The sequence below is a fragment of the Mastomys coucha genome, unplaced genomic scaffold (assembly GCF_008632895.1).
Source record: "Mastomys coucha isolate ucsf_1 unplaced genomic scaffold, UCSF_Mcou_1 pScaffold23, whole genome shotgun sequence".
Classification (NCBI taxonomy): Eukaryota; Metazoa; Chordata; class Mammalia; order Rodentia; family Muridae; genus Mastomys; species Mastomys coucha.
The window spans coordinates 101,470,743-101,481,910 of record NW_022196906.1 but is presented as its reverse complement, the minus strand read 5'-3'; the positions used below and the strand labels follow the sequence as shown (position 1 = coordinate 101,481,910).

Below are 11,168 nucleotides of genomic sequence, written 5' to 3'. Positions count from 1 at the left end.
ACCAGGCTGGCCTCGAACTCAGAAATCTGCCTGCCTCTGCTTCCCAAGTGCTGGGATTAAAGACGTGTGCCACCACCGCCTGGCTTGGTGGTATGTTTTAAGGGATACATTAAACTTAATTTGGATGTACCTTATAAACTGATATGTGAGACTTTTTTTTTTCTGATTGTATGAAATTATATACTTAAATGAACATTATTTTTTCTTTCAGAGTGAGTAGAACAGAACGTAGTGGAAGATATGGTTCCATCATAGACAGGGATGACCGTGATGAGCGTGAATCTAGAAGCAGGCGGAGGGACTCAGATTACAAAAGATCAAGTGATGATCGGAGAGGTGATAGATATGATGACTATCGAGACTATGATAGTCCAGAGGTGAGTAATAGCAATTGTCAATTAAAATTAATTAAAATTATATGGACAGTCTTGTGAAGTATGGCAACTAGAAAATTATACTGGTCACTCAGAAGCATACTCAAGTTGAATGTAACTTCAGAGACAAAGTGAGCCTTTAATAATACCAATAGCCAAAGTTTGTGTAAGGTTCACCATGGACTCCTTTGAGTGCTTGAACTTCATGAACTTCTTTGCATACCAATACAACCTTAAATAAGATAGGCTATAAAGAGGACCTTGGACTCTACCAGTGTCTCACTATGTTAACTTACTATGTAGAGCTGGGCTGACTTCAGACTCACAGATCTTCCTGTCTCTGCCTCCCAAGTTCTGGGATTAAAGGTGTGGGTCACTCTTGCCTATGATGTGTTCACAATTTAGAGATGAGGTGGTAGAGGGTGGTACAGTAGCTCAAGGATAGAACATTGGCATAGCATGTGCAAGGCCATAGGCTTGGTTCTCAGTATTTGTGGGGTTTTTAGTTTGATTTTGGTTTTTGGGTTTGTTTGTTTGCTGTTTGTTTGTTTGTTTTTTGAGACAGGGTTTCTCTGTTTAGCCCTGGCTGTCCTGGAACTCACTCTGTAGACCAGACTGGCCTCGAACTCAGAAATCCACCTGCCTCTGCCTCCCAAGTGCTGGGATTAAAGGCATGCGCCACCACCGCCTGGCTACATTTATCAATATTTATATTGATGTTTTGCCTACATGGATGTCTGTATGAGGGTACAGAGCTTCTGGGACTAGAGTTATAGACAGTTGTGAGCTGTTCATATGGGTACTAGGAATTGAACCTGCGTCGCCTTAAATAGCACTTAATTGTTATTGAGCCATTTCTCCAGCCCTGTAATAATTTGTATAACAGGACACTATTTTTGTGTTACTAGTTTATAGTGAATTATTAAACTATTCTTTGCAACTAAAGAGTATGTCATTTTAAGAGATACTGTATTGAAAGCTAGAGAGATGGCTCAACAGTTAATATTTGCTATTCTTGCAGCGGCTCCAGGTTTGGTTTCTAGCACCCACATGGTGGTTTACAACTCTTTAGCTCCAGTTCCAAGCTATCTGGCATCTTCTGGATTCTGGGTACCAGGGGTACACATGGTACACATAGGGTCTATATCAAAGGGTGAAGGGTGACTTTAATTATAATTTTGTTTTCTTTGGACCAGAGAGAGCGTGAAAGAAGGAACAGTGACCGGTCTGAAGATGGCTACCATTCAGATGGCGACTATGGAGAGCATGACTATAGACATGACATCAGTGATGAGAGAGAGAGCAAGACCATCATGCTCCGTGGCCTTCCTATCACCATCACTGAGAGCGATGTAAGAGAAACAACAAACTTAACTCATTTTCTCATGGTGCAATCTGATGTCATTTAGTGAAATAGATTTCTTTTTTTGGTGGTGGACTAAAAGAAAGTACTATTTATATCTAACCTTTGAAGGTCAGTATAGAATTTTTCTAAAGTTTCTTAATATAATAAGCCTTGTTTGTTCATTAACTATTAGATGGTACAGCTAATTTATGCTTTTTAAGGTTTTAAAGCAGATCATGATACCTCACACCTATAATCATAGCACTTAAGAAGTAAGAACAAGCCGGGCAGTGGTGCACGCCTTTAATCCCAGCACTTGGGAGGCAGAGGCAGGCGGATTTCTGAGTTCGAGGCCAATCTGGTCTACAGAGTGAGTTCCAGGACAGCCAGGGCTACAGAGAAACCCTATCTCGAAAGAAAAAAAAAAATGAAGAAGAAGAAGTAAGAACAAAGAGAGGATCTCCCTGAGAATCCATTGTAGGTTCTAGACTAGCTAAGACTACATAGTCATATCCTGCCTCAAAAAAAAATTAACTTTTGCTTTTGAGGATTGGTCTTTCCTAAGCTCAGTAGTGTACTTCTACCTTCAGTTACCTCCTCCTACTCCCACTAATTAACTGCCTCTGTGTAAGGGGCTAGAAAGATGTTTCAGCAGTTGAAAACAGTGACTGTTCTTCCAGAGGATCTGGGTTCAATTCCAGTATCTACATGATGGCTCACAACTTTTTGTAACTCCAGTTCCAGGATGCCTTTTTCAAAGGTATACCTCAAAGGTATGAGGCACAAATATGGGACATAGCCATACATGTGGCAAAATAACTCTGTGCATAAGATTTTTGAAAGTTTTTGAAGAAAAATTAATTTTTAGTGCACAGCCTGATGCTGTATTCTAGTAATATATACTCAGGAGGCTGAGGCAGAAAGATTGGTAATTTCAGGCCAGTCCAGGATATAAAACAAAAACCTTAAAGAACCCAAAGACTAAGCTCTAACTCCACCAGAAGAAAACCAGAAAGTTTTAGTAATCTGGCTATCTTTTTATTCTGAACAAAATTACATTTTCTATTTGAAATCTCAGAAAAGCAAGTTGAAAAGGATTCTTCACTCCTTGGCATTTAATTTTTTTTTTTTTTTTTTTTTTTTTTTTTTTTTTTTTTTTTTTTTTTTTTTTTTTTAAGATTCCTTTACTTTTATGTGCATTGGTGTTTTTCCTGCATGTGTGTCTGAAGGTGCCAAAGGTTCCCCAAAACTGGAGTTACAGATAGTTGTCAGCTGCCATGTGGGTACTGAGAATTGAACCTGGGTCCTCAGGAAGAGCAACCGGTGCTCTTAACTGCTGAACCATCTCTCCACCTTGACATTTCTTATTGCACTGTTAGTATTTTCATGTAGCACCTGTGCTGTAGTTATCAGTGTGCATTTCTTTACACAATATTGCATTTCTAAAAATAAGCTTATGTCTAAAGCAATTGTCCATTGTTCTAATCCCTGAAGGCAGTATGCCAAAAGGAATGTGAGGTTAAACATGTTTTGTGTTGTGTGTGTTGTGTGTGGGGGTGTGCATTCAAAACAGGGTCTTCCAGGCTGTCCTGGAAGTCCCTCTGTAGCCAAGTCCGGTATCAAACTCAGAGATCTGCCTGTCTCTGCCTGCTGAGTGCTGGGATTAAAAGCTTATGGTATGAAATATGTTTTTGTGTTTTAAGATCTACTTATTTAGCCGGGCGGTGGTGGTGCACGCCTTTAATCCCAGCACTTGGGAGGCAGAGGCAGGCGGATTTCTGAGTTCGAGGCCAGCCTGGTCTACAGAGTGAGTTCCAAGACAGCCAGGGCTACAGAGAGAAACCCTGTCTCGAAAAAACAAAAGCAAAAAAAAAAAAAAAAATCTACTTACTTATGTATATCAGCACTCTATTTACATGTGTGCCTGCATGGCAAAAGAGGGCATCAGATTCCATTAAAGATCTCTGTGATCCTCCCTGTGGAAGCTGGGAACGGCAGTCAGTGCTCTTAACCACTGAACCATCTCTCCAGCTTCCCAAAATGTTTTTATAAGATATAAATGCCAGAATCTGTTACCCAGGAGTGAAGTAATGTCATAATATTTAGTAAAAACTTAAACAAATCTAAAGATACGGATCTTTAAACCGGAAGTAACTATTACAGTAAATGTGAGATAGGCTGTTTACAGTTAATATTAAGTTGTTATCTCATTGTCACCTTGGTGCAAAGCCACCTACTGTTCCTTGAAAAACCATGAACAGCCAAGTCAGCATATGATAGTTACAGCATACAATAACAAGTTGTGTGGAACTTTTTGTTCGGGAGTGAGGCGGGGATCTACGTAGTGTTGACCGTGCTGACCTCAAAGAGATCCTCCTGCCTCTGCTTCCCAAGTGTTAGAGTTAAAGGCCTTCGCCACCATGCCTAGACATAGGACATTGGATAAAGTCTTAACTGAAGAGCACAGGAACTTTTTTCAAGAGAAACTTTTACTAGTAAAAGGTGAGGAAAGAGCTACATGGGGGTAGATCTTAGTTGACCTCATTTTTGAGAGATAGAAATGCTTTGGTTGTATAGAAAACTGGGGAAAGGGTATAGTGAATGGAATGATATAAAAGCCTTCCACATACAGCTTTATTTGGTGACAGTCAGATGCTACTGGCAGGAAAAAGGTGAGGATACTAGCTGGAGGCTTTGGAAACTCAGCCAGCCATAATTCCTGCCGTTCCCAGTTAGACAGTGTGCTTGTTAGGATTCCCCACAGTCTCTCTCTGTCATAGACAGCTTCTGTCAACTTGATTTATTGCTTGTTACATTTATTGTTTGGGGAGCACACATGTGAAGGTCAGAAAACAGCTTATAAGAGTTCTCAGTTCTTTAGCTTCAGTGTGACCCTTGGAGATCAACCATTACCCACTGAACCATCCTAATTGACCATAATTTTTATCTTTTATTTCCAATAAATACTAGAGAAAAATCTGTTTCCTTTATTAATAAGCTAATATTAACCACACCAAACTTCCAACCAAGACTGGGTTAAAAAGTGAATCTGTATGTTCTTTTATTGACTAATCCAATGGCCAGAAAGGGATGAAATTGGGAGCATTAGGGATGTGAGAGTGGGCTTAGAGCACAGGAATTTTAATTTACAGTGTTTCTGTATCTATCTTATCTGTCCTTCCTCTCCTCTTGTAGCTCTGTTATGTAGCTCTGGGTATCCTGGAACTCCTTGTCTTCGGGCTGGCCTCAAACTCAGAGCTCCACCTGACTCTGCCTCCCAAGGATCCCTCAAGCTTTTGATCCTCTGTTTCAATCTCGTGTTTGGGATTTGAGGCCTGAACTTGGCTAACTCTTTTTTATTCTTGGTCAGATATGCTTCTGAGGACAGTGACATATCCTGTGTTCTTCAGAATACAAGGCCATGAGATGAAGGATTTAGTCATGTCATGATCAGGACTGTAGTATAATGTAAATAGCTAGACTGGAGGAAAGTATCTAGGTAGCACATAGCTAGATTGTTAGCTTTATTTTCATGAAAATAGTCTATGACCTTTAAGATAAATGTATTTTTGTGGTATAAGTGAAAAACTTGCTGAACAGCTGATAATCCTACTTAAGCTTTTTTATGGCTGTAGCTTAAACTAACTGTAAAACCCTGTACAGATTCGAGAAATGATGGAGTCCTTTGAAGGCCCTCAGCCTGCAGATGTGAGGCTGATGAAGAGGAAAACAGGTGAGAGCTTGCTTGGTTCCTGCCTGTTAGAGTTCTCTTCCCCATTCCCACCTCAGTCCCTAAAAAACATCCTGATAAACCCCAGCCTTCAAACACATGAATTCAGAATGAAAGGTTTGCCATGGCTAAGGAATATGAATGACTTTGAAAACGATGCTAGCATCTGAGGAACTTTTTAAAAACTTTGCTTTTAGGGGTTTTCTTTTCCTTCGGTAAGTAGTGATTTATGAACTCCTTGTTTGACTGTTCCTAGTCGGTTGCATGGTTACTTAAGTGTGGAATTAAATCAAATTTAATTCAGGTGGCTGTTCCTTGCCATGGCAAAGTATCAAGAAGATCCCCAAGTCAAGTCACATTTGTAAAGCTGCTTCCCAATTGGCTTTGTCACGCAGTGTTGAAGCAGTGGGAGAGAGATTCACCTGTTATAAAGGAACTGACTAACACGAGTATCCCGTCTATATCTGAATGCTGTCTCTAGGTGTAAGCCGTGGTTTCGCCTTCGTGGAGTTTTATCACTTGCAAGATGCTACCAGCTGGATGGAAGCCAATCAGGTTGCTTCACTCACAAGTCTAGATATTCATGAAAATGGAACAAGTCTGTACAGTTAAAACAAAAAGGTTGAAGGAGTGGTTTGTTCCAAAGGAGTGACTTGACTTTAATATTTTTAACAACAACAAAAAAAGCTTTGTGTATATTAAAATTGACATTACTAGAGTAATACAGTTCCAAGAATACATGGCTACCTAACAGAACTTTACCATCTGAAAATCTATGTGGTAGTCAGCAACATAACCTTTTCCTAACTGACTACATTCCTGCTCGTTGTAAACATTGAGAGCATCTAAACTATCAAACACCATTCAACAGTGAAGAGAACATAACGAAAGTCTATAGCAGGCACTTTCATGCATGATTCCTTATTTTTGCCTGAAAACCATATGGCAGCCAGAGGCATAACCTCTAAGAGGGATCTTGTGAGACTGTTAAGGACCAAGTAGAGTTTTTTAACTTGATAAGATTGGAATTAGTGTGTTCTTGCTGTCTAATCTAGGCATAGTGGCATTAAGAATCTAATGTCCCTGAGAATGCCTCTTAAAATCTGCTCAGAATAAATCGTCTATTGAAGCCTTAACTAAAATATTCTATACTATGTCAAGATAGTGTTAAATGTTTGTCACTTAAAGATTTTTTTTTTTTTGCAAGAACCCAAAGGACAATACATTGACTACTTTTAACAGCATTTTATGATTCACCTAAGAGTTAAGGTTATATAATTGGCCAAAATAACCATTCATAGCAAGACTTAATTTAAGATAAAGGTATTTCTTTGACTAATTTATATTGAAGAGTCTCAATTTCTTGTCAGGCCTTGTAGCATAAGACTATAATCTTAATGCACTATCTCAAAAAATAAAATATACTCTTAGTTTCTTAACCCAGAAATTAGAACCTGTCAAATATGGTGACTCACTCTTGTAATCTCAGACTCAGGAGAGTGAGTTAGGAAGGTAGTCATGAGTTCAAGGCCAGCCTGGGCTACAGAATAAGACTTTTATCTTTAAAAAAATCAAGCCAGGCAATGGTGCACATCTTTAATCCCAGCACTCAGATGGATCTCTTGAGTTTGAGGACAGCCTGGTCCATAGCATGAGTTCCAGGACAATGAGCACTACCTAATGAGACCTGTCACTAAATAAATAAATAACCAACCATACAGTCCTCTCTTTTCAAGTAGAACTTCATTTGTTTCTTACCAGGAATACCATTCTAGTAAATCTAGAATGTGCACAATAAAGCTTCCTATGTAAGTCTGTTTTCTTGACAGCTATTTTTGATACACTATGTGTCAGACTGGATAACCTAAGAAATTAAAACCTATAAGACATTTTAAAGTTTTTGCAATTTTAATGTATACAAAGCTTTATTAATATGTAAATCTTTTATAATTCAAATTCACTCCAGAAATAAAAGGCCAGTAGGATTAGGAACCCAGTGGTAGATGGAGTCTCTCCCAGCACACATCCCTCCTAGTGGGATGTGTTGGTGTCTTATGTTTGCCTCTGTACAGCATAGTGCATAGATGGCCTTTCTGCTCTTTCTCACTTGGCCAGACATGCAAATTTGCCTTCAGATGCTACAGAGACAAAATTCATAGCATGATTTGTGAGAACCAAATTTTCCAATGGTATTTATTTGTAAAGGGGTTAGACTCCTTTTAAAAACCTGAACTGGATATATTGGCTTATGCTTAATCCCAGAACTCCAGAGGCAGAGACAGGCAGATTTCAGAAATATGTAGTGTGACCCTGTCTCAAAAATAAAATCTGAGTATCCTATTTAAGTCTGTTCTGACAGTGTTAGACAACTGTTAGAGCCACCGTTCCCCTTCCTGTGAACAGAACAGAAGGCACTTCTATTTAATGAAGGCTCTTGGGGGCAGGCTCCAGGGATGCTCTTGGCTTGATTGAGTCAGCTCAGAGCTTTGACCTTTCAAAGTAAAGGCCCTTTACTCTCTTGGTTGACTTAAATGATAAGGTATTATATACTTTATGAACTTTCCTAACCCCCTGAAGAAACTTCATTGGCCTCCTGGTTACTCATCCTGAAGAGAGTACAATCCATTTCAGAGAAAAAGGCACACCAGTCACCTAGGACATGACACGATCACATTTGGCAAGAAAACCTTTTAGCTGTTTTAGAGTTGGTAGCATTGAGAGTAGTCCTTACTCAGAAGGAGATATGATCAAATTCCCCTTTAAAATGAGGCACACACCCCCTCCTTTTGTCCCTCCAAAGAACACATCTGAAGCAAGAATTTGGGGGAAGGGAAAATAAAAAGGCTTTTACATTATATAAGGATGGGGGACTGGGAAAGGTGACGCCAAGCCCAAGGACACCATGTTAAGGGCTAATAAAGGAGACAGTCTCAGAACTGGAAGAGGTCTGTCTTCTGTTTGAAATATACTGTCACTCTCAGGCATCCTGTCAATGCTAAATAGTAGGACTTCTGTCTCTGCGGGAGACAGCCTGGTGCATGTCAGCGTTTAGTGTTTGGCAGCTTTCTCAGCACTCCCTGACTCCGTTTACCTTTACTCCGCATCCCATTCTCTCACTGCCTATCTGAAGCATTGGATGGGCAGAGTATAGGTGGCGGTGGTTGGTCTTCCCCGTATGTTGTCCATTTAATTCCAGAGCACTGATTTTTCCGAAGTGTGCTCTGCCCTGGGAAAATGGACACATATTTCTCACAATGGGAATAACTAATTGCTTCTTTTTTTTACAGAAAAAATTGGTGATTCAAGGGAAGCACATTGCAATGCACTATAGCAACCCGAGACCTAAGTTTGAAGATTGGCTTTGTAACAAAGTAAGCAGATATTCTCCCCAAATTAAACAGATTAAGTTTTTCTCTTTGTCCATTTGTTTGATATCTTAACAAGATAATGAGAACGATGACTGGCTTGTATCAGAAATGTTTTTAAGTGCCTTCTAACTTTGCTTTGGTCTTCCTGTGCTGGCATTAGAGGGCAGGATCCCTGGACTCTATAGAGTTTTTGTTTTATGGAGATCCAGGATTCTAACCTAGAGTTTCAATTACGATTTTTAGATGTGTTTTCCTTTGTTGCTTATGAGATATTTTTTAATTTTTTTTTAAAGGTTTATTTATTTTATGTATGAGACTACATTGTTGTTATCTTCAAACATACCAGAAGAGGGCATCAGACTCATTACAGATGGTTGTGAGCCACCATGTGGTTGCTGGGAATTGATCTCGGGACCTTCGGAAGAGCAGTCAGTGCTCTTAACCGCTGAGCCATCTCTCCAGCCCCACTTAGGACATTTTTTAATGTCTCAGCCTTTGACATACCCTCCTCTGTTCCCCCCTTGTATTAGCAAACATCTCTTAGAGCTTCTGTGTACAGCAGTATTGCTTCTGTCACCAGTGCTGAGTTTTGAACTTGCTTGGGAGTCTTTATTATTGTAAGAGTGCTAAGATTACTCACCGCAAATGAGTCTGCTATGGGGAAAGTTCCTGTGCATGTTATATTGTGTGTGTATATATATGACAGAACATGTAATGCTCTTAAAATAAGAAAGCTTTTGTCAATGACTGCTTTGAAAAACCTCATCTTGGTGAAAGTGGAATCCTACTTCAAGTTACAATGTTTTTCTTGGAAGAATTCACAGGGTGTAACATGTTAAAATTTTAGGCAGGTGTCCTTTGTCTAGGATACATACTAGCAGTTTTTGCTTTTGTATTTAGTTATTGAGTTACCCATGGCCTCACTGCTCTAACCCACATGATGACTAGAAAGCCTGGACTAATGTAAGAAATAATTACAGATAAACTTTTTTTTTTCCAGTGCTGCCTTAACAATTTCAGGAAAAGACTAAAATGCTTCCGATGTGGAGCAGACAAGTTTGGTAAGCGTGGATTCAGCTGTTTGGAAAATGCAATTAAACCTGACTTAACTACCTGTAAACCTGAGGGAAAAATGAGATTTCTAGAATATTTAAACTAGGAACTTGCGTAATAACTCTTTTACCTTGGGCTAAGTAGATGCTGATGCTGATTGTGAAAGAACAGAACATTCTTTTCCAGAATGAAGGTGCTGTTCGCCTGGTTTGCATGCTATATCTGCTTTTGTTTAATACACAGTGGTCCTATCTCCCACTGGTCCAGTGCATTCTGTATTAGCTGTCAGAATTACAAGGTTAAAGTATAGTCACAGATTTCCTAAAGGAAAATAAAATAGCATTGTGTCCCATACTTCTGCTGAATTAGAATAAAAAGTTCAAAGCCTTCCTAGGCTATAGTAGGCTTCAAGGTGACCTAAGTTACATAGGAAGATTATCAAGAAATGGTAGCAGGCAGAGAGTGGGAGATGGTTCAGTAGCTAAAGTATTTTCTGTGCAAGTTTGAGGACCTGAGTTCATAACCTGGACACCCACGTAATTTAAAAAAATTAGGCAGGGCATGGTAGCATGATTGTAATTGTAGTGTGGAGAGTGGCAGGGCAATCCTTGGTACTCTGGCCAGCTTGTACATGGGTCAGCTCAAATCGAATAAAAAACCTTGTCCTAAAGTAAATAAGCAGTAGACACCCAGACACAGACTTCTCCCTGCACTTACACGTGTCAGTGAGCATGTGCATTTAACCATACAAAGAGACACCATCACCACCATTTGTATTTTAAATGTCTGCTAGATATGCTTAAAATAAAAAGGGTTGGCTCTTAGGAGATGAAAGCAAGATATTCTAGAGTCCAGGTCATCCTCAACTACATAGCAAGTTACCAGCCTTGGCTACATGAAATTGTCTCATATATAAGTACTTCAGAAGTTATATTTCTTTGTCAAAAACATTTTGGAGGTAGGAATGGTGGTTCACATCTCTAACTGAGATAGGATTACCAAGAGTTCAAGACTTGTGTGGGCTTTGTACTAAGACCACGTTAAGACTACTGGAAACAAAAAGAAAATGCTCTGGGGAGGTGAAGAGGAGTATTTCTCTGGCAGAGTTCTTGCCAAGCATGCACAAGGGACCTTGATTTGAGACATGTACCCCCGACGGCCATGAAAAGAAAGAAGTGGTGCTTGTTTGTTTGTTTGTCTTCATGTGCATTTCCTTTACTCCTAGACTCTGAACAGGAAGTGCCCCCTGGAACCACAGAGTCCGTTCAGTCCGTGGATTACTACTGTGATAGTGAGTT

At 39.6% G+C, this 11,168-nt stretch overlaps 1 protein-coding gene across 2 annotated transcripts in view; it reads left to right on the top strand.

Moving 5' to 3' along the window:
* Positions 1-11,168, top strand: part of Rbm5 (RNA binding motif protein 5) — a 30,155-nt gene that overhangs the window by 3,973 nt on the left and 15,014 nt on the right. For both annotated transcript variants that reach the window (XM_031343065.1, XM_031343066.1), the window contains exons 3-9: positions 212-377; positions 1,571-1,726; positions 5,383-5,452; positions 5,931-6,004; positions 8,737-8,820; positions 9,818-9,878; positions 11,096-11,161. In XM_031343065.1, the coding sequence (XP_031198925.1) occupies positions 212-377; positions 1,571-1,726; positions 5,383-5,452; positions 5,931-6,004; positions 8,737-8,820; positions 9,818-9,878; positions 11,096-11,161 (677 nt within the window). The remainder of the gene's footprint in view (positions 1-211; positions 378-1,570; positions 1,727-5,382; positions 5,453-5,930; positions 6,005-8,736; positions 8,821-9,817; positions 9,879-11,095; positions 11,162-11,168) is intronic.